Genomic DNA, 23,676 nt, shown 5'->3' with positions numbered 1-23,676 from the left:
AATTTCACTGGTTCCATTAAGAACTGTTGATTGCAGCCATTTCTAAAAAGAAAAAGAAGAAAAGTTGTTTTCCGATCTTATGTAAACCCATGAAATTAACCGGCTTAGTAAGAAACTGGATTTAACAGCAGATAAAATTTATCTCTGTGGTTTATTTCAATAAAATTAATTAAGCACCTACAAAATAGAGTATGGTATAATTTTATACCTTTTTCGATTCACTTATCAGTCTGAGGGCACAGAATGCCAAATAACAGGGCATATGACACCACATTTTAATTTTATCTAAAGTTCAGTCATTGAACCACTTGAATGCATGTTATAATAAATTTAATAACATTTATTAATTGAAGATATTTCTTAAGACAACATAAAAAAGGTCAAAAGAAAATATTGTGCAAGAGAAAAACCAAATTGTATTTTTTAGTAAACACTTATATTGATAAACTTCTGAATCCCCGGTAACTAGTCTGTATTTGACTTGAAATTTCAGGGTATAATATTATTTACATATCTAAGGAATCATTGGGTATTTAAGTCATAGTTTCAAGCAACTATTTAATTTTTTAAAGTTCTTAATTCGAAATATCATACCCAACTTCTGATTTTACTGCATCGTATAAAAGGTGATTTATTGTAGAAAAGAAATGGGGGAAAAGGGTGAGCTGCCTTCTGTGTGGACAGCATAGCTTTTGACCTTGGGAGGATGAAGCCCTAACAGGGTCAGGTCGGTCCGCAGTGAGCTGACCTCTCCCGACCTTTGGGCCAGATCAGAGGGCGTCAGTCCTGCGAGTCTATCTAACCCACAGCATGATGTTTAAAGAAGGGCAGTGATCGAGCGTGTTGACTGATGTCCTCAGAGGTCATGGGGAGAAGTTCCAAACGGGCGGGCAGCCGGAAGCCAGGCCTGGGCGTTCGGTGTCCTAGTCCTCCCAGTCGATGCTGATTGGGCCGCCCGTCAGCATCTGGCTCTGCAGACCAGCTGCGTCCTCCCCTCCTGCCTCTCGCCGCGTTCTCCGGTGGCAGCCCTGGGCACAGCGGGAGCGCTCCTCCAGCCTGCCACAGACCAGGACCCGGCAGTGCAGGAACACTTCCTGGAAAGGCCATGTCGTAATGAACAAAAACAATGATAACAGCGATCGCTTGCGGGGCACTTTCTAGAAGCCAGACACTACACCAAATATTTCATATATGTCATCTCATTTCATCTAAACAACAACCCGTTGAGGTAGATGTTATCATGACCATTTTACAGATGAGGAAACTGAGAGAGAGGTTAGGGAGTTCGCCCAAATTCACACACTTAGTAATGCGGCAAACACACAGAGTCCTGTGGGAGATTGAAAACACCACGTGCATAGTTTATGCACTTGTGTAGGCCCGGAGAGACCTTTGTGAAGGCAACACCTAATAATGTTAATATCTTCGTAATATCCTCACTGATGTGAGGAATGACATCAGCCCCCATGCACTTCTGTGTAAGGTTGGTCCTTTCTCCGAGCTGCTTCCTCAGGTGACTTTCCAAGCATGCTGCCTAGCTGAGGAGGGAGGTCAGGATCAGCCACCCTAGTGGGCCCTCTTGGGCAGTGATGCAGCCGGGAAGCACATCAATGCACTTACATGCAGTGTGGGAAAGATCACTGGTCTCTGAAACTTCTTTTTGTTGAAATGTTTCAACAACTCTATTCAAACAAAAATCTTCCTCCTTACCCTATTATAGATAGCTGCTTGTAACCTCTATAGCTATGTATGTACATTTAAAAAATGTAGCATTTTCAACACGCATGCAAATTGTTATGACAAGTCTTTTCATGTCTCCCTTTTCTATATTTCCATATTTCTATACCACTTTAATAACTGCTTAACACTGTGCTAATTGATATACTGCAGCCCTGTTTGTTTGGGGGCTTTTTTTTCCCCCACTCCCCTTATACAATGCTCTATAAACATATCCAACAAGTCTTGTTTTTCTTCTTTTGCTTGCTTGTTTTTGAGAAATTGTCAGAATTGGAATTTTTAGGAAAAAGAACATGATTATTTTATGGTTATCCTATATAAAAAAAGGCTAATATGCAAATCGATCAAATGGTGGAATGACCGGTCGCTATGACACACACTGACCACCAGGGGGCAGACGCTCAATGCAGGAGCTGCCCCCTGGTGTCAGTGCGCTCACACAAGGGGAGCACCGCTCAGCCAGAAGCTGGGCTCATGGCTGGCAAGGGCAGCAGTCTGTCTCCAAGGCAGCGCTAAGGAAGTCCAACTGTCAGCTTAAGCCATGTGATGTCAGTCACACATCCCCCGAGGGCTCCCGGACTGCGAGAGGGGACAGGCTGGGCTGGGGGACCCTCCCCCCGCAAGTGCATGAATTTTGTGCACTGGGCTTCTAGTTATTAAATATTGTCAGGCAACTTTCCAGAAAGTGTACCAATTTATAAGGCCACTGTATACTTTTTATAATTTAGCGTGTTGTGATTTATAATTTTATACATTAATATGTATTAATAGAGTCCTATAATGGTTTTAATTGGCATTTTAAGTACTACTTTCACTGAGTATTTCACTGTTTGTGTTTCTGTGAATTTCCTGTCCATATTTTTTGCCATGTGACCATCACACAGGCTTTTTCACCCATACCTGCCCACAAGGATTTAAAATTGTGGTCATATAGTACCTTCTTTGAACAAACACAGCTATTTTATTGGGAGGGGCAGACAAGTATGACATTCATGAAGGTGCTAAGCTTCTAGATGGCCACCTTTACAGCATTTTTCATGGAGGAAATGCAGATGGTAACTGTGGCTCAGAGAATGTCACCGAGTTGGGATATTAAGAGGGAAGGCTCAGGTAGTGGGTGGGGGGTGGGGTTCGGCTTACCTTGTGGTCTTTGCCCACAAACTTGAAGACAGGGACCTGGAAGTGCTTTGCTAGGTGATCCCGTGATGTGTACTGCTTCACGGAGTCATCTGAAACACAGCTGAAAGTAGGGCAGGGTGGCACGTAAGACTTGATTGCTTAAGCAGGGGTGGAAAAACAGCCCAGGCCAACGTGCTTGGTCCAAGGAGAGGGAGACTGGGTGGAGGAGGCTGGGCTGCGCTCAAGCTTTTTGAGAATGAAGGAAAAAGGAAATTCCCTTCAGACCCAGCCCTGCTCATTAGCACTGTCTGTCCCATCTGTCACTCACTGCACCCACAAACTGGGCACAAGGACCTCCTGTTAAGTCAGTGTATTGAAGTATTAGCAACAGCAACAGTATTTATTTCAAAGGTACCTTTTGTATTTTCATCCATAATATGTTGCAGGAATTCTGCATTCCCATACTTTATTATTGGTTTGAGAAGGCCTTTCTTTAGATTTCATAAATATTTATGAGTACCTAATAGATAGTCACCCCTGAAGGGAATTCAAGGGTGAGCCAACCCCAAGTCATGCATCAAAGAGCTGCATAAAGATCCAAGTTTCTTAGAGAATAAATAACTGGTTCTATTGGGGAAAAGTCATTCACTTCCAAATTGTTTTAATTCTTCTTCCCAAATTTAATACTAACTTGTAGCTTGACAGGGTTTTGGAGTTTTAATCTCAGATCTACTGCTTAAAGTGAACTCAGGCTCATCTCAGGGTTAGCTGGGGGAAAATAAGTATTATGGATTCTCCAGTTTGAGGCCAAGGTTTAGCATTATGAACCTTTTCTCCTTGAAGATGAAAGGCCAAGGGTCAGACTTGTATTATCTTTTCCATTATGAAGTCTAAGTGAACTTTCTTTTTATAAGTATATTTTTCTTCTTTTGGATACCTAATAGTTCCTGTCTACCAGGCCAGGGGAAAAGGGGGGCGGTCAGATGAAAAGCCTGTGAAACTGGATACCTGCTCCTTGTGCTGACAGGCCACTTTCTAGGAATTGCTAATTGCTCTTTCAGTGCAGTGAAAAAGCCCAATAAAAGTGTTTAAAAATAAGGCATCTTGACTTGTATTTCTATGACTATCTTATGCCTCTGAATTGAAGAGGACCTAAACATATAATGAGTTTCTATTATTTCTTGTGTTAATTTTCATTTTTCTTAGGTGAAATTAATTTTTATCATCTTCTAATTATGTTCCCTAATAAATCCTATTGCACATCTAATCTATGCAATACACTCTGCTGGGTGCTGCAGAGGATATAAAGATGAATAATATGGTTTATGAAATCAAAAGCTTATAGTCCAATATTTATTATAATAATGTAACAATATTAAAATGGCACTTTCACTAAGTGTTTCAGCATTTTCAAATTTTCTTTATCTGAAAGTAGTAGGGGGCTGGGAAATTGGGAATAAAAAAATAAAGGCCCTGGCCAGGTAGCTTAGTTGGTAAGAGCATTGTCCTGATACATCAAGGTTACGGGTTCGATCTCTAACTAAGTGGAACAACAAATTGGTGTTTCTCTCTGTCTCTCTCCCTTTCTCTCTCTCTCTAAAATCAATTATAAAAATAAAATAAAATAGCCCTGGCCAGTGTTCTTAGTGGTTAGAGCATTAGCCTGCCCACTGAAGGGTCACTAGTTTGATTCCCAGTCAAGGACACGTTCACTCTCCACTCCTTGTTGGGGTGTGTGCAAGAGGCAAGCAGTTCATGCGGCTCTCTCATGTTGATGTTTCTTTCTCTCTCTCTCTCCTCCTCTCTCCCCCCACTCTCTATGAAAAAACAACAACACAAAAAAGCAATGGAAAATTATATATACTCAGGTGAGGATTAACCAAAACAAAAACAAAAACAAAACACAAAATAAAAATGAATTGAGATGTATTTATAGTGTAAATATACACTAGATTTCAAAGACTTAGCAGTCTAAGTAAAATAATCACTAATACATTTTTTATTGATTAGATGTTGAAATAGTAATATTTTGGAGAAACTTGGTTGAATAAAATATACTATTAAATTTAAAAATAAATAAACATACTACACTTTTTCCTTAAGAGAGAAAATGAGGCAGAAAGAGCTGTTTCTGGGTAACACATTGCAGATAAGACCCAGGACAAATTCTGGCTCTTGGTTTGGTGTTTATTGTGATTAGATAACGCTAGTCCTATCAGCTTTAAGTTCATGTGCTAAAAGAAAGGCCAATGATATATGACAACCCAAAGAAATTGATCATCCAAAAGTTGCCCAATATTTGATTTTGGAATTCAATAGATTCTTTTTCTGGAGATTAACTTTCTAATTCTACTTTGCCTAGGCTGGTGTGAAATTATTTTGCATTCTCAGAGCATATATCAACTCAAACTAGAGGGAGGTGAGTCCTGTGTTAAATATCAGGGGAAACCAGCCTCATTTACATTTAAGCTGAGGACAAAGAATCATCAAACAATCTATAAGTGTAAGTAAACAACATTATGTTTATTTAAGGGCTCTGCACTATTATGATAAATACTTATTCAAAGACTCATTAAACTTCATAGTTACAAAACAGACTGATTACCGTCAGAGGGGAGGGAGGTTGGGGGGCTGGGTGAGAAAGGTGAAGAAATTCAGCAAAAACAAAGAGAGACTCATGAACACAGACAACAGTATGGTGATTGTCAGAGGGAAGGGGGTGTGGGAAGAGGCAGAAGAAGGCCAAGGGGAGATAAATGGAGATGGAAAATAACATTTTAAAAAAATAATTCATTACGCAAATATTCAGTGATCCTCACTGTAGGCTAGGCATTGAGGCGGAAGTAGAAGGAAGGATGGGTTCTAGTCAGGTTGGAAGGAATCCAGGAAGGCTTCATGGAGGGAGTAACCTTGCTGAATCGTGAAGGACCGGTAAAAATCACACAGGAAGAAAGAAGACTGCAGGCAGAGGAAAGAGCAGGCGCAGTCAGGAGGGTGTGAGGAACAATAGAGTCTGGGACTTGCTCACAGTTCCCTTTGTCCTGAGCAGAAACTGGAGAGGGTAGAGGTCAGAGGGGGAGCACAGTGAGCCACGCTGAGAGCTGGGTTTTATTTTGAGGGATTATCTCATGTGCCCCATTACTGTAGTCCCATTACTGTACTGGAGATGGGACTGTTTACTAAATTGGCCTACACAGCTGTGTCTTTGAGTTCTTGCCTTCTGCTTTTTAAGCATTTTAATTTCTTCCACAGCTTCCTTTTTTCTGCTTTGTATGCACTGAGGGCTGGAAAATTAAGTAGCACAGCTTCTTAGAACTGTCTGAATTTTAAAAGATGTCCTTAACTGAGAGTTTGAATAATGAATATATTAATAAACTTCACAAGCTTAATTGAGGTTGCAGATTACATGTTTTCCCAGTAAGTGAGGAATGATTTTACAGTTATTTTTGCAAAGGAAATATGAGGCAGAAGAGAAGTCTTGATGTTAGAGAAATGCTCACTATTTTGATGGTAGTCATAGCTTCATGAATATATACAAACTGTACACTTTAAATATGTGTATTTATTGTATGCCAATAGTACTCCAATAAAACTGTAAAAAAAAATCAAAAAGGAGCCAAAATCCACTCTTCTCCTGAAAGGAAATCAATTCCCTAATCTACATAGCATTGAATATGTGACTAAAAAGAATAAATAAAAAAGGATACTTCTACTTTTCCTTTTAAAACTTTCTGGCGATCACTCTAAGATGGCAATAAATCCGAAAGTCTGTGGGTCCCTGTGAGACCTGCCACTGGGTCCGCAGCAGCTCAGAATGACAGATTTCCATCCTCTAAAAGCACGCCAAGGGGACGGCAGGAGTCTGAAGTCAGAGCATTTCCTCTGGTAAACAGTTACCAACCAAAGGAAATCAAGAGCCATTAAAAAGTTTTCAGCAGGGGTGTGACAATCTGTGTGTTTTCCTTTTGACTGGCTACCCAGGGACCCTGAGATTTAGGAGGCTGTGCTGTTAGGTGGCTGTATTCGCTGTCCCCTTGAAAGATAATGAGGGCTGGAATTAAGTCAGTAAGAGTGGAATAGAGAGAATGAGGTTTGGGCGTTGTTATTATTATTTTAAAATATATTTTTATTGATTTCAGAGAGGAAGGGAAAGGGAGAGAGAGAGAGAAACATCAATGATGAGAGAGAATCATTGATCAGCTGCCTCCTGCATGCCCCTTACGGGGATCAAGCCTGCAACCTGGGCTTGTGCCCTGACTGGGAATTGAACCATGATTGCCTGGTTGACATGCAACCAGTGAGTCACACCAACTGGGCTTTTTAAAAATTTTTATATTTTATTGATTTTTTACAGAGAGGAAGGGAGAGAGATAGTTAGAAACATCGATGAGAGAGAAGCATCGATCAGCTGCCTCCTGCATACTCCCTACTGGGGATGTGCCTGCAACCAAGGTACATGCCCTTGACTGGAATCAAACCTGGGACCCTTCAGTCTGCGGGCCGACACTCTATCCACTGAGCCAAACCGGTTAGGGCTGGGATTTTTTTTTTAGTTTCTCAGTTGAAAATCCCTTAGCAAGAGATTGTTAGCAGCAGTGGTGAGAGATGTGGAGAAGTAAAGGCAAAGCAGATGTTTCCAAGGGTCTATTGGGCCAGGTAGTGATGTGCACAGCAGGAGGCACACTGCTGCGATCTTACTGGGCCATTTCCCTTTACGCTGCAGCTCCCGACCTGCCTGAGATATGCCCCCTGACATGAGGACAAGGAGGACACTGATGAGCTGCCACTCTGAGTGTGGGTTTCAGTGTGCACACCCTGGGAATGTGAGCAACGGGCGTGATAGCTGCTGAGCTTCCAATGATACCTTGAGACATACACGGTTCTTAATCCAAGGAGCCTTAGGAAATATGGAAGTCCCCTTTGTATAAAGCAAGCTAACAAAAGTACATTTGCTTGATCGTTCTTCTCCTAAAAGCTACCAACTACTTCTTCATCAAACCAGCGTCTTAAAAGAGGCGTCTACATTGGCTGCTTCCAGTTCCTCATCCCCTCGCACTTGTCAGCCCCCACCTGGCACTCACGCTCTGCCCTCTCTGAGCAGGTTAATCAATCCCACAGTTTCGATCACAAACAGGGTGATTCTCTCTTTTATCTCTGGTCCTGACCTTGTTCCTGTGCCTAACTGATAGGCACTTCCCAATGCCCCCTGAACTTCTCGTCCTGTGCATCCTGCTGGCGTTTACAATTCAATATTGTCATTTAGAATTATCACACTCAGTATTTTAACCTCAAATCTGCTTTTCTACTTATATCCTCTTGTCTTGATTGATGGCATCTAGGTGGCCATCTGAGCCAGATCCCATGGAGTCATTTTTGACTCTCCTCTCCCTCACCAGTTTCCACCTCCAAAATGTCAATAAACGGTTTCTGAATTAATTAATTAAGAGCTTGCAAGAGCGCTGAGCCATTCTGGGAAATGACTGCGTATACTGGTGCACTTAGAGGTTGGATGTGAACTGGGAATAATAACTGGTTTAAGCAGCATAATTACCCATCCCGGATAAGGTAGTACTTCAGGATCTCGTCGATCTTGGAAGTGGGGGTGGCAAAACAGCTCTCCACCAGGCTTTCCAAGCCGTTCACGTGCACCAAGGGCTCGATGCCAAAGTAGAGGGAGTCTCGAAGCTTGAGGGTAGGCAACGCTTCCCGGTAAGGCTCTTCAAACTCGTGGTCCTTGAAGATCTCCAGAGTGAACGGGAAGATGCCGTGACTGCGGCCCATGATTTCCAGCGGGGCATTTCGGAGGTTGGGAACGTATCCTTCGGAAATGGTGTACAGGCGCGGGAACTCGCAGGTCACGGGGATCAGCAGTTTGCTGGTTCGGATGATGATGTCCCCGCTGCTCCCTGGGGTCTGCTTGGGTAGACCTGTCACAAGGTTGCTGGCCACGATCTTGTCATTTACCACCTGAGCCAGGCCAGGGCGAAGAGAGGAACGAGATTTTACATTCATTTCTACAGTTTCCCCCCCCCCTCCTCTTAATCATAACAATCTCCAAACCTCAAAACACATTAGAAATTTGGTTGCTGAAGCCTGAAGCTTTTAATAATTTTTTGCATACTACTTCGTGGTCAACCCACACATTCCTTTGGAATATTACTCAGAAAACCCGAGCTATGCAGAATCAGCAAATTCAAAGCTCGTATGTTTTAGGAGAGAGCAGCTCCTGTGTGTTACTTTTTCTGTAAGTCTAGACCTGGTGATCCTGCTGCAGCACAACCTGGTGCTGACCTCATCCACACACAGAACTTCAGCTGCTATGATTTTCAGTTCTTTATGTCCAGCCTCGTCTGGTGCCTCACGGGGCATTTCCATGCCATTGTGCACAGACAGAATAAACACAACTTGCCTAATGTGGGACCGCCTTCTCCTGGAACATCTCCATATCTCACCCCAGGTTTTATTAGCGCTCTGATTTTTTCTTCATCAGATTCAATAAAAAACCATTTGTTTAACTAAATGATGACAAGGGCCTCTGCACTGCTCCCCAGGATCCAGGTCCTCTTTTCCCCTCCTTCCTGCACACGTCTGATGTCATCACGACAGGGCCTGCTGAACCCCAAGTCCTCACCCTAGCACACAAGGCAGTCCTCTGGGAGCACCTCTCTTCGTTTTCTCTTCCAAAACGAATTCCTTGCCAGTCAGACCCCAGTGCCCAGCATAAGCGTAGGGATTCCCATCTCTGGGACTGGCTCATTTGTTTCCCATCTGAAATGCCCGTTCTTCTGCTCTCCACCTGTCAACCACGAATCAACCACACTCATGCTTCTGCCCCAGTTCAAGTCCTACTTGTCTTGGCTGCTCCAGGGTCTGTCCCTTTCTGGCTTCCTACAGCCCCTCTCACCTGGATCACTATCTCTTTTTTTATATTTCATGTGTATTGTCATCTCAATACTACTGTATATATTTCTAAAAACCAGGAATCTTTATTTCAGATCCCTTAGGCTCCCCAGCAGAGGGATGTGCACAGATTCCTGGATGAAAGTGCAAACGTTTTGCCTCCACGTGGTTCAATACTTGGACTCATTGCTGCCTCATAAATGGACCGCCCGCCATGTGTACCAGTCGCTCTCTTCATGTGAGACAATACCGGTGCTGATGCGCTCAGGACAATGTCTACGCATGTTGGAGGTCAGGCAAATTGAGAACAGAAATAGTAGGATTTGTTTTAACTTTCTATCCCCATGGTGCCAGGACCACAGCACATGCGCAATAATAGATTTGTTAAATGAGTGGCATTAGATTTTTTGAAATCCATTCTTTCATATGGAAATATCTCCTCTCAGACAAGCCGTACCGCATACCTCTGTCAACTACCTCCCCAGACCGGCTTTTGTCCATTCCCCAGTGTCCTCAGGAGGAACCTACATCGACCACGGTGCCACACGTCTTGAGGGAGAAGAGGATGTTGACGTGGGTGCCATTGGACACTCCTCGGCAGGAGGTGTTGGTCAGGAAGAGCTCCAGCCCGCCCACCAGGTCCCTGGGGACGCTCACTTCGATGGTGTTGGTCTTGCACAACACGGGGACTGCGGCAGAAAGGGGCTGCTGTTAGAACCGAGAACCTGAGGGAAGGCTTCTAGAAGAATTAATTTCACCATCATGCAGCTCCAGCTTTTGGTTCTATCCTCAAGGAAATCTATGAGGCTCAAAACAAGTTGGTGAATAAAACCAGGACTCCTAACTCCCAAAGTTGTGGTCAAATAATGCTCCTGAGTATATTATCTCCCAAATGAGGAACTAGTATGTTCAAGTTTCAATTCGACAGACATTTCAAAGTATGGCTAGCATAACTCCATGAACTGAGGCACCTGGAGGATTAACGTTTAGCACAAACACAATTTATTGGCCATTCAGAAAATGACTGCTTGGATACAGGCTTAAATTATATAATGGTCCTGCTTTGACTTTACTGTTAATTACTGCTCCATAAAACAGGTAATAAAAGCAGTGTTGGTGCACTTGGGGAGGAGTTCTAAATTGTCTTTGTACTGTTCAGTAAACCATAACCCTGGCTATAAATTGCACTTGCACTGAATATAAAAAGGTTGCTTTTCCTCGGCGTTCCCATGTTCACTTCTTCCAACTCTACAAATACCCTAAAAGGAATATGTATGGGTACCGTCTGGAAATATCTGAGGAGAATATCAATATTTGAGGACATACCATAACAAATGGTATAGTAAAAAAAAGTCAGAGATAGTTGCTCATTAAATATTTGCTGGATGAATAGAATAATGTTCTGGACAGAAATAACCAGATTTCCAGAAAACAGTTCTCAGAGGATTGCTGAGGCTCGTATTGTAAGTGCAGGGAGAAGAATCAGTTCTCCAGGGCTTTCCACTTAGTTTCACAGCCCAATAATCTGCTAGAAAACAGAAGAACTGCATCGATGTCTTACACGTCTAAATTGAGTATTAGTCTTACAATTAGTAACAGAAATTATTGGGAAAAAATCAAAGGTGAAAAAGCAAAGGAAACCGAATGATCTAGAAATCCCGTTTCTGGGTATTCATCGAAAAGAATGAAAAGCAGGATCTCAAAAAGGTATTTGCACACCCACATTCATAGCAGCACCATTCACAATGGTCAAGAGGTAGAAGCAACCCAATGTCCATCCATGACTGAGTACACAAATGTGGTATATCCATACAATGGAATATTATTCCGCTTATAAAGGAAGGAAATCCTGTCATACGCTACAACATGGATGAACCTTGTGGCCACTACGCTAAGTGAAATAAGTCAGTCACAAGAAGACAAATACTGTATGCTGGGGGAGAGGGAAATGGGAAGTTATTAAATGGGTGTAGAGTTGCAGGTTTGCAAGGTGGACAAGTTCTGGAGATGTGTTACACAACACTGTGAATATACTTAACACTACTGAACTATACACTTAAAATTGGTTTGGATGGTACATTTTATGTTATATATTTTTCACCACACTTTTTAAAAAAGCAAAGTAAAATGGTTTTGTTTTTTTTTTTTTGGTAATCTTTTCTTAGGTCTTTTCTCTTTTGAATGTTTCCAGGATGAAGATGCAGGAGCACACACTGCTGAAAGAGCTGGCGTTCTAAAAGATGAGAATCTTGACACATCTGGGTGAGGAAGGCCGGGAGATGGGAGGGGGAGAGGAAGCATGAATCAGAGCAGAGGTCAATCCCTGCAAGTACTACCTTGGCAAGTGTGGTTGTCCTCAGACAGCACCAAGCCCCGCGGACATTCACACTGGTAGCCCTGCTCAGTCACAAGGCAAAAATGGCTGCAGCCGCCATTGCTGTTGTGGCATCCTTCAATGTCTGCAATAAAAAAAAAAAGGGGGGGGTGGGATGATCTTGGAGCCCTCTTTTCCCCGAAATTCTGGTTCTTGGGATGGTACTTTGCATTGGGGATTAACTTAACTCGTCACAGTATCACTGGGGCCCAACAGTCACTGAGACATGTAGGAAAGCCCACAAAATACGGGTATTAAATGTTATAGCTACAAAGAGCAATCTTACAATATCCACAGCTCTACACACTTAAGCTGGTCATTTTGTAGAATTCCCTTCAATCTGGATTTGTCTGTATTTTAATGGTTACTATGTTTGGGGGAAAGTCATTTCTTTTTTTTCTTTCTCCCCCCCCCCCCCAACTTATTCTACACCTCTCATATCTCTTCAAGTCATTTCTTAATTGCTGTAATATTTAGTTTGCTCGATTCAAAATTCTATAAGAGTATTATTGGTGTAAAAGGAACAGAATAGAATTTGATTGGACCAGCTAGATGGATCGGAGTTCTTGCCAGTTGGTTGGATCACCAGTCCTTCTGTATCCCCATCGCTGCTCTAAACTGGTTGTTATGTTACCCGCCTCTATTACCTTGCTACTCCCGGTGTGCTCCTTGGAGTCAAAGCATAGGTGTCACCTTGAAGTTAGTTATTTAGAAATGTCTTGGCCCAATCCCAGACCTACTAAACCAGAATCTGCATTCTAACAAGAACCCAGGTGATTTGTGGACACATTAAAGTTTGAGAAACACAGAATACCCAGTTTTATTTTCCAAATATGTGGCTCTTTACCTCTTGCAAAATACAACTCCCTTTTGTGAAACCTTGGAGACAAAGTTAACAGTGACTTCCATCTGCAAGCATCCTTGACAATGATGAACCCCTCTGTCATTTCCTTACACAGCCACACTGTTACTCTCTTCTGACACTGGGCAGTTTCATGGACAGCAGAGAATAAGCCAATGGCCTGGGCTCTCCATTTGAATCCTTCTTACCCATTCTCACCTTCGCAAGTCTTGCCATCACTTCTTAGCACACGGCCAGCCCCGCACTCACAGCGATATGAATTTTTGAGGTTTACACAGATCTCACTACAGCCACCATTGTTTTGTTCACATTCATTTTCATCTGTAGAAAAGAAACACACCATGTACATGGTGCTGAGCAACTTAAACTCTCAACCCCCTTGGCAGAAGCTCCCCATCTTTTCGGTTCCTGCTGATACACTTTCCACAGCCCAACCCCCTCGCTGAGATCCAGTATAATCACTTCTATCAACCAGGACTCCTCAACCAAGTTATTTGTCCATCTGCCCTCTGCTGAAGCAGAAGGCACCTACGCCCTCACCAATTCCCTCCTCAGGGCAAAACTGTGGGGAAATAAAGTTCCTTTTGTCGCCTACGTTCACCTATTTATTTGCATTGGTGAGAATCTCACTCTCTCCAATGAGCTCCTAAAGATTTGCCAAATAAATAAAAACTTATAAATCAAACTGTGTTCTAAAGGCATTAAAGGAATGTACATTGCAGAAGAAAATATCTGACATTTCTGAGGCAGTCTTCTGCCATACATGAGCAACTGCCCTCGAAATCTCTCTTAAATGTTGGAATATCCTCACATTGTACTTCATGATTGTTAAGTCATTGTAAGGATCTGATGAAAGAAGGGACTCTTGCCATAAAAAGATGCACAACTGACAATAAATGTCGACCCCGTTCCTTCTACAAACAAAAGAAAAGGAAGCGTGGGAGCTAGCTTTGTCATGGCTGGGACATAGGACCTAAGCCAGGGAGCGGGGTTTAAACACCCCCAAGGTGGCAGGAAGCATGGCCTTGGGCCCAGGGGCGGAGATGAGCAGGAACTGAAACGCTGTCTGGGACCCTGGCAGAGGTATCCCCGTAATGAGTTGGGGAGAAGCGTTTGCTGCGAGTCCCAGGGCGGCAGTGAGGAAGCCCTCGGCCTGAAGCTCTAGGAGAGAAAAGCCTCCAGAAACCGCGGGAGCCCCACGCCCAGTCCTGCCAGGGCTGACGTGTGAACTTACACTTCCCACATGGAGTGGGGATACTGCAGCCAGAAATGGCTGTAAAACTTGGCCTGGACTGTGAAGTTTCTGTGATGCCTGACAGAGCATTTGGAAAACTGTTCTGCAGTAAAACTTCCATAAACTCAGTGATAAGAATAGAATCTCCCCACCCACTGCCCCGAAAACAACAATTACATCAGAAAATGGTTTGCCATGAAATACTAACCATGAGGAAATAATTTCCTATAAGAGAGAGTTGGCAAGATAACAAACAAGGGGCTTTGGATTGGAGATAAACAAAATGATCCAGAAAAATCCATAATACGAGGATTTTAAAAAAATCACCAAACAGATAAAAGGAAGGATAGTTGCCCAGCTGGTGTGGCTCAGTGGTTGAGCGCCAACCCATGAACCAAGAGGTCCCTAGTTCAAGTCCTGGTCAGGGCACACGCCCAAGTTGCAGGCTCGATCCCCAGTAGGGGGCGTGCAGGAGGCAGCCGAATGTTTCCATATATCCCTTTGCCTTCCTCTCTTTAAAAAAATCAATAAAACATGCTGTTGTTGTTTTTTTTTAAAAAAAGATAGCAACCAAAATAAGTGTGTAAAAGGATAAGACAGAATTGAGAAACAAACATGTTGAACATGTTAAAAATATAGTCAATGAGATTAGAACCTTCAGTGGGTGGTAAGAGGCACTGGCGGCCCCCTGGAGGTGGCCACACCAGTGCTCAGGCCGCGCCTCTGTGGCAGGGCTGACCTGCTTACCTCAAGACTGATTGTTTTATGTGAAGGAGAAATGAGCTTCTATTATTTAAGCCGTTGTTACTTAAGCCATTGTTATTTGGGGGTCTGCTGTTATTTACAGCCTGACTTTGATCCTATGCCCCAGCAATTCCACTTTTATGGGGTCAGGTATAATTTTTATGTTAATTTTAAGAACACACAAAGCACTGCTACATATTGTTATGGGTACATATATGAATAATAAAAGCATAAAAACAGGGACCAGAAGAACACACACTAACTTCAAAACACTGACTCCCCCTGGAGGGCGAGAGAGAAACATGAGATGGACCGAGATGATTTTATTTGTATCTGTAAAATTTTATTTTAAAAAAAGAGAAAAACTTAACCATAGTCAAATCTGGGTACATGAGTATCTGTTATATTATTTTCCTATACTCTTCTCTCTGCCTGAAAAAAATTACATAATTTAAACTAAATAATAAAAACTATATTACATCAAAGAGAAAAAAAAAAACTAGGAGAAAATTGACACATGCACATAAACTTTGCCTGTAATTTCAGGGAATTCATGATCTCCCTGAAACTGATGGACAGACTCCAGGTAGGAACTGTGGTCTGTTCCCTAGGTACTGGTAGGCAAAGGTGTCCAAGATAAACTGTTAAGCAAGAGGCATGTATGATGTGTATGATATTTGACCTTTGGTGTAAAAAAGGGGGAAATAGATATTAATATCTATATTTGCATTTTTATACCTGCCTGAGAAAACACTGGAAGCACATAAGAAAATAATATAAGAGTTTACTTGGAATGGGGTGAGGAGGAAATGGGACAAATGGAGAGAGCTAGACATTTCACTGTATACCTTTCGTGCTATTTAATTTAGGAACTATCCCATATAATAAAAAGCTAATATGCAAATTGACCAGACAGCAGAATGACCGGTCGCTATGATGTGCACTGACCACCAGGGGGAAGACACTCAATACAGGAGCTGCCCCCGAGTGGTCAGTGCGCCAGAAGCTGGGCTCACAGGTGGGGAGCGCAGCGGCAGTGGCAGGAGCCTCTCCCACCTCTGCGGCACGCTAAGGATGTCCGACTGCCAGGTCAGGCCCGCTCCCCACCATCAGCTGGACATGCCCTGAGGGCTCCCAGACTGTGAGAGGGTGCAGGCTGGGCTGAGGAACCCCTCGAATGCATGAATTTTGTGCACCGGGCCTCTAGTTGAAATATATTAGCTATTCAAAGTTATATTAAAATAAAGGCAAAAAAAAGAATGAATTAGACCTATTGTGGTGATCACATTGTAAAGTATATAAATGTCGAATCCTTATGTTGTACATATGAAACTAACATAATATTGTATGTCAATTATATTTAAAAACCAAAAATATGAGAAATGAATGAAAAAGTCCTGCCTTTTCCAACAGATGTGTGTCCACGTGTGTGTTGTGCGAGGGGAGAGGGGAAATTACAGGAACCATTGTCTCCTGCACCCAAACATTTTAGCATGAAGTCACATAGTCAAAATGGACCTTGTAAGAGCGCTGACAACTGTTGTGGGCGGGCTAAACATGCTCCATGCAGTGATTCCCAAAGTGGGTGCTACCACTCCCCGGTGGGCACTGCAGTGATCCAGGGGGGCGGTGATGGCCACAGGTGCATTTGGGGGCGATGAGTAACTGCTATTAAAATAAAAAAAAAATTAATTTCCAGGGGCTGAGTAATATTTTTTCTGGAAAGGGGGCGGTAGGCCAAATAAGTTTGGGAACCACTGCTCCATAGCATGGTCAGTGGGGCTCATGTAGGAGACTGAAGAACAATAGATTTCTTAAGCCATTTATATGCCTTTCGCTCTAATTCCCTATCCCAGTCTAATCTGCTACTGTTCTTCTTGAGAAGGTGTGGGGCAGGCCTCCCCTTTCTCACTAGACTTCTTTTAAGTCCATTTGAGTCTGAATACAAAAAGATTCATAACATTAAAGGGAAAAGAAAGGATCTTCAGTCTTGGGTTTTTCAACAACAAAGCAACAATTAAACAACTCTGGATTTCCCACAAGCAATCCAACTCCTCTTTCTTGCCACTCAGAGAAACCAAAAGTATATTAATGAAGCTGTAGGAGTCTGTCCTTAGATAATTGTAGACCAAAGCTATCCAATAGAAATACAAAGCAAGCTACACAAGTAATTAAAAATCTTTCTTGTAGTTTTATTTAAACATTTCTTAAAAGAAAATGGTAAAATTAATTGTAATAAATACTTGATTTAATCCAGTATGTTCATGTTTCATCTCAATATATAATCAATATTAAAATTATTGAGATATTTTACATTTTGAAAACTAGTCTTCAAAATCCAGTGTATATTTTATACTTATAGCCTGTCTCAATTTGGATGCTAAATTTTCATGAGAAATACTTGATCTGTATAGAGTCATAAAATTTACAGTTGGCTACTCAAGTTATTCCAAATATTTTCAGTTTTTCAATGACTGAATCAAGTATCAGTTTTTAAATTAAAATTAAGTAAAATTAAAATTCGGTTTTTCAGTCACTCTATTTCAAGAGCTCCATAACCACTCATGGCCAGGGACTCCTGTATTGCACAAAACAATTCTAGACTACACCTAACCGTGCCATAAATCTGGCTTAAAGCTTTAGTTATGAACTACAAGGGCAAACACCATTCCAGGTGTTCTGAGGCACAGACTGGAAAAACGATGGAAGTCTGAGTCAGGAAGGGTTTTTGATTTGTCCCTTTGATCTTTAAATAGTCTGTTTCTACTTCAAGATTAGTTTCTTACCAAAGCATGTCTGTCTGTCGGGGCCCAGCATGGTCCCTGGAGCGCACCTGCACTCGCTGGTATCCGAGCAGCTGCCGTGGCAGTCCTCATCGCAGATGTCATAAAAATCTATGGAAGGATAAAGATGACCTTTTGTGATGGGCTAGGACCAGAGGACCCTTATTCCTGAGTTCAATCATGGGATACTAGCTTCTAGCCAACACCCAGAGAACTCTCATTGTTCAGGGATTACATAAACCCAATGGAAAGACATACCACCCAGGAACATCTTTTGTCATTTAGATCAATGATTCCCAGCTTCAGATCCACAGGCCCTTGGTTGGCCATAGATTCTGCAAGTCTAATACCTCACAAATATGAGCTATGGGTTTAAACATTATCTCATATCACATAACCCATGGGCACAGACAATAGTGGGGTGAAGGCCTGGGAGGGGACAGGAGTGAGGAGGAGAGAGTCAATGGGGGAAAAAAGGGACATTTGTAATACTTTCAATAATAAAGATAAATTTTAAAAATAAAGTAACATTATCTCCTACTTTTCTATGTACTCTATTTTTTAAATATATATAATTTGAAGAGACTGAGAAAACAAAAATTTATTTAAAAGTATTACTGACCTAAAGTAGCTTCTTCCCATATAATTTTTAAAAAAATCAATGGATACTAAGCACAATGCTATCACATGGATGTCTAATATATATTTAAAAAGGGATTCTCCATACTCAAAAAATGTTGGAAATCCTCTACTTAGATAACCTAAATCAACATTTCATTTTCTAATGACTTGTTCAAAAGGAGTGAAGACAAAATAAAGCAGAAATGATCAAAGGCATAGCCCCTTTCTAGTCTCCAGAAATTTTTCAGAAACTTAAGAAGAGAACTCAGAAATCACAACCTGGAGGTATGTGTGGCCCTAAATCCGTGCTACTCGGACTCTGAGATTCTACCATAACTGAATTTCCTATGGCGCTTTTCTCCTTGATGCCTTGCGGGGGAGGATAAAAAGCACAGAGAAGGTACTCACGGCCACAGTAGACATGAAAGCAGACACTGGGCTTGGTCAGACGATACACGTAGTAGCCTCCGGGGCAAGCCTTGACCTCCACCGTGGTGTTCCAGAGGCAGCAGTTCCTATTGAAGCTCGCACAGGCCTGGCGTTGCACGATGCCATCATCTTCTAGAGGGTGGCTGCCATTGAGCCAGACAGGTGCGTGGGTTCCACAGTGGTTTTCTGGTATGCAAAAGGTGGGCATGGCATCCCCTGCCATGCCCGTGAAGCGGTACCACTCCCCATCCACATGGTTGTCACATAGAGGTGGACCTTGAGATTCATCCAATTGGTGGTCAGTGTTCCTCCAGGGCTCATTCAGACTGATGTAAGCAGAACAAGGATCTAGGGCTGGGAAGGAAAAGGACACCTCAGAGGCACCTTGTGCTATTTCAGATCACAGAGACAACATCCTGGGTCCACCCTCTTGGTCCTGCATTTTGGCTTTCTGGGGTTCAGAGAGAAATAATCTCAAGTTCCAAAAAGTAGTTGTTTAAGATTCCCCAAGTTGACTTACACATGTTTCACAAATGCATTTTCTTAAAATTACTTCAAATCTATCTAAGGTTCAGTGTCAGCATTGGGCTAAGTTTTTCATCCATGGTAATCAATTGATGGAAAGAGAGTTGTTCAGAACCAGGGAGGTTAGGGTTGCAGTCTCATTGACCCCTGCTCTGGTCAGACAATATTTTGAGTATTGTGTCCACACCTGGAGGCTATACTTTGTGAAAGTAATGGACAAACTTGGTATCCAGAGGAAGGTGACCAGACTTAGAAGGAAGCCTAAAATTATTTACTGGGGAAGAAGCTGAGAACTATAGTTCGGAGAAAAGAAGACTGAAAAATATGCATATCACTTTTCAAACATCTGGACTGGGCTTGTGGAAGAGGAATTAGGTATACTGTCACAAAAACAAGAACAAATTGTTATGGGGAAGCACATTTCGTTCAGTTACCCAGTAATGGAGAGGAATGGATGAGTCTTTGGAAATTTTCAAAAAATATTTGGATGGCCATTTGTAGGCAAGATGGAATTTTGCACTAGCGGGAAGCTTGATTTGATAACGAATGTGTAAAACTCATTCCACTGAAAAGGAAAAGGCCTCTGGCACATGTCAGCTGCTTTGAAATACACAGAATACTGGCAAGTAGTTACCAAAGATAGTTTCAAAGTGGATATATTCCATCAGCTTATTGAAAATGTTGTAAACTTTATATATTCACCATTAGCCATGGCATCACTGTGGATAATAGAGTAGAATTTTCAAGCATGCATTTTTAGCACGTGGACAAATGTCTCATTAAAACCATTTCAATGACCAAACACATCAATATCCCCAATATTCTCACTGCTTCCCTCAGTTTCAGAGAAACATTGAATTAATGTAGGCAAATTGTCTGTATGAACCTATAAAACCCAGAAGTTCTAGAAAGGAGACCAGCCATAGAGTACTGTTCTTTTTAATGCATGTCAGGCTGACCTAACTGATATTGTAGACAGGGAATTCACATGACAGCTGATACATTTTGTGGGCAGGAATTTCAGTTTTAGCAAACAATGCACAATAATGAAATATAAATGGACCATGATCATAAAATCTAAGTTGTCTAGAAAGTATTTTGGATTTTCGCAGTCTACATTTCAAACTCAAGTTTGCTCTCTAAACTTCACCCGTATATAGAGGAGTGTGTAGCTTAGTGCTAATGGCCAACGAGCATATGACCATTTGAGACAGGAAATAACTAGGATACTGCACTTTCTGGAAATAACACATTTGCAGAGTTGCCCATGGCAGGAGCAACCGTCTCCTTTACCAGGTCCCTGCGGGACCCCGACTGTGCCCTAGTTTATAGTTTGCTGTCCCCCTTCAGGGGAAGAAGTGTCCTCATTTAGACTCTCTCCCTCTCAAAAGGGAAAAATTCCTTCATCAGCTCTCCCAGCTGTGGGTTTTCAGGGAATTTCACAGGTGATCATAAATTCATAGAAATATTTGGTTCATTTCCTTGGCTCTAATTTTATAAGAAATGGTTAGGTACTCAACTTGGAATGGCTTTTACAGACATTCCTAAACTCCTCTCAATAACTATTTCATGAATTATAAAGTTTTTCCTTGAATTCAACTGTCATTTCTTGTGGCGTTTGTTAAAAATTCGCTTTCTCTCCTGTTGTAGGGGAGATATGGCACAAACAGGAAAAATTTCCCTACGATCTCCTTGAAAATAAATAAATGATATATTTTAAAAAGTTACCCACTGAAATGGGTACATTTCAAACTCAAGTTTGCTCTCTAAACTTCACCTATATATAGAGGAGTGTGTAGCTTAGTGCTAATGGCCAACGAGATTTATGATCATGGTCCATTTATATTTCATTATTGTGCATTGTTTGCTAAAACTGAAATGTAATTTAATGTAATATTTCTAACATTAAATATACACAATTATCTTTTCATCTCCAACCCCTTTTAAGGCAGCACTTCCATCCTTTAATCAGCTGTTAATTCCTGTGTTCAGTCTCTCATCGTGGAGCACAGAGCTTGGTACAATGCATATGGCGCCCTAAATTGTGGACATATGTACCCCTCAGATGGAAGCGCTGCAGGAAGAACAGCCCCGTGGGATCCTTTCAAATGTCGAGTCAGGAGCACCCTCTGCACCCCCCCCCCCCATCTCCCCCTTCGCCCTCTCGACTGCCAGCCACCCTGCCGGCCACCCCTCCGGGGTCCCCACTCCGGGGACGCAGGGACGGCTGTGCACCCCCAGGGTCGGCACCTCACGGTGACCCAGCGCTGAGAGATAATGTCAAGTCCCGCCCTTCATTCCCAGGTTTGCAGAGCCAGAGCCTCCAACCCTTATATCCTCCTCACCCCATGCTGCCCATCCCATCAGGCTCAGTGCTGGAGCCCCTCTCTCCTCCCTTCCTTCTCCCTCCCTCCCTGCCTTCTTCCCCGTCAACCACTTGGCTTTCCTCTTCCCCACCTCCTCTCCTTTTCCTTCCCTAGTTCTTTCCTCTCACTTCCCTCTCCAACCAGGACAAGCATTCCCCGCCCCTCCTCCCACTACCCTTCCCCTCCTTCCCCAGTTCTTCCTTGAGCACCCTGTGTGTGTGTGTGTGTGTGTGTGTGTGTGTGTGTGTGTGTATGTGTAATGTGGTACCCTTCCTCCTGGGGAGGGACAGGTGTTTGATTGGGAGGTGCAGGAGGTGTGTGTGTGTGTGTGTGTGTGTGTGTGTGTGTGTGTGTGTTAGGAGCCTGGGGAGGGAGAGGTGTATGATTGGGAGGTGCAGGAGGCACTGAGGAGAGTAAGAAAGGAAAGAGAATGGGAAGGGGAATGGAAGTTGTGGGGAGGATGACTTTTGCTTAAGAGGCTCTTGGTTGTTCTAGCAGCAGATTCAGGGCGATTAAACTGTGCGCAGCCCCATCTTTTTAAAATAGACGATTAAAACAGCTTCAGACTTAGAGAATAATGGAGAAGACGGTACAAAGAGCCCCCCCTCCCCCACCTGGTTTCCCTATTATGATACATCATACGTGGTACCTTTGCCACAATCAATGAACCAATGTTGCTACATTATTAACTCGAGTACATAGTTTTTTAGATTTTCTTCAGTTTTGCCTTTGTCTTTCTCTGTCCCAGGATTTCATCCAGGGTACCACATTACATTTAGTTTTCATGTCCTTGGGGTCTCAAGCCTATTTTTTTTTTGAAATTTGAATATGGACTAGATATTAGATAGTATTGAGTTATTGTTTTGGTGGTTTTTTTCAAGCCTATTTTTAATGTGTATCCATAAAGGTGCTAGAGCAAGGCCTGAGTTCCTCTGAAGATGTAAATCAGGGTCAATAAAATACTGAGCTACTCAAAAGAAGGACTGTTCTCTCCATCTCAACCTGCCCTCACACTCTCTTCTAAGTAGAACTTAAATTCTATTGGAGAAAGGAGAGAGACATTTATTAGTAAGTGGAACTGCAACTTTGCCTTGTTGGCCAGTTTTGTGCCAAGCTTGAGGAGAGACAGTTTACGATTCACTCAGTCTGTGCAAAAAGTCCTATTTTCAGATGTCAAGACTACGGAGTTTGATTTACCAGATCTGTACCTTCCATGGGGCTATAGCTTTCAGTCAGTCCCTGGAAATCATTAAAGAAAAAAAAAAAAAATCTATCCTTAACTCTAAAAATCATTGTTTTGCTCTTGAAGTTGTAGCTATAAAAGTGCCTTGCACATAAAAGGTTAGAAGTCCTTTTACACACACTCCAAGCCATATTTAGCTAGTGGAAAGCTGCTGGATATGGCTGATGCATGGAAATTTTGGCTGCCCAGACAAGGGACTAAATGGAACATGAAACAGCAATTCTCTGAAAATATATGCTCATAGGTTATTAATGACTGGACCCAGTATTGTAGATACTGTATTCTAGCTCTTAGTAACCTGTACATAACAGCAATTTCCTACAACAAAACGCTCGGTATGCCAAGTACTTGATACTAGACTCACCCATTGGTGCTGCAGGTGTAATTGTGATGAGGAGGCAGGTGAGAAGCAGGAACTGAGGCATCCTTCTGAATGAGCCACCAGACACCGACTGGAAAATCCTCTTAATTCCAGTTTTCCTCTGTCCCCTTCTTTAAAAACAAAAGCCCGGAGAAGAAAGACTTTTCAGCACTGGTTGGGGCTTTATCAGAGGAAAAGCAGTGGGATAAGGCGTCCATTGCTCTGGCCTTGACCCCAGAGAGAAACATTACTTTACACTGTCAACAGGGTTATTTTATTGATATTTTTCTTTAGGGAAAAAATACTCACAACCCCTCATCCTCCTATTGTTTTCTCTCAAGAATTCCCTGCAATGCAGCCTTCAGTATCTTATCCAGA

The 23,676-nt window shown here is 42.4% G+C and overlaps 2 protein-coding genes across 5 annotated transcripts in view; one reads left to right on the top strand and one right to left on the bottom strand.

Moving 5' to 3' along the window:
* PLA2G12B (phospholipase A2 group XIIB) overlaps positions 1 to 12,018 on the top strand; it is a 30,763-nt gene extending 18,745 nt beyond the window's left edge. The window contains exons 5-7 of one of the 4 annotated variants that reach the window (XR_011473597.1): positions 5,219 to 5,359; positions 9,852 to 10,047; positions 11,948 to 12,018. The gene's annotated coding sequence lies outside the window, so the exon portion shown is untranslated. Of the gene's footprint in view, positions 1 to 5,218; positions 5,360 to 9,851; positions 10,855 to 11,947 lie in introns of all 4 variants that reach the window. The other 3 variants (XR_011473596.1, XR_011473598.1, XR_011473599.1) reach the window with 3 other exon arrangements.
* OIT3 (oncoprotein induced transcript 3) lies at positions 534 to 23,362 on the bottom strand. The gene is made up of 9 exons (XM_070432954.1): positions 23,302 to 23,362; positions 18,783 to 19,157; positions 17,757 to 17,864; positions 13,191 to 13,313; positions 12,093 to 12,215; positions 10,285 to 10,445; positions 8,408 to 8,823; positions 2,878 to 2,977; positions 534 to 1,094 (listed from the first exon to the last, which is right to left on the bottom strand). Exons 1-9 carry the CDS (start codon positions 23,360 to 23,362, stop codon positions 924 to 926), a joined length of 1,638 nt encoding a protein of 545 aa, XP_070289055.1. The 3' UTR covers positions 534 to 923.
* Between the last annotated feature and the right edge of the window lie 314 nt (positions 23,363 to 23,676).

Source organism: Myotis yumanensis, unplaced genomic scaffold (assembly GCF_028538775.1).
Source record: "Myotis yumanensis isolate MYYU_CA2020_CCGP unplaced genomic scaffold, mMyoYum1.0.hap1 SCAF_13, whole genome shotgun sequence".
NCBI classification, from domain to species: domain Eukaryota; kingdom Metazoa; phylum Chordata; class Mammalia; order Chiroptera; family Vespertilionidae; genus Myotis; species Myotis yumanensis.
This window is presented reverse-complemented; position numbering and strand designations above follow the sequence as displayed.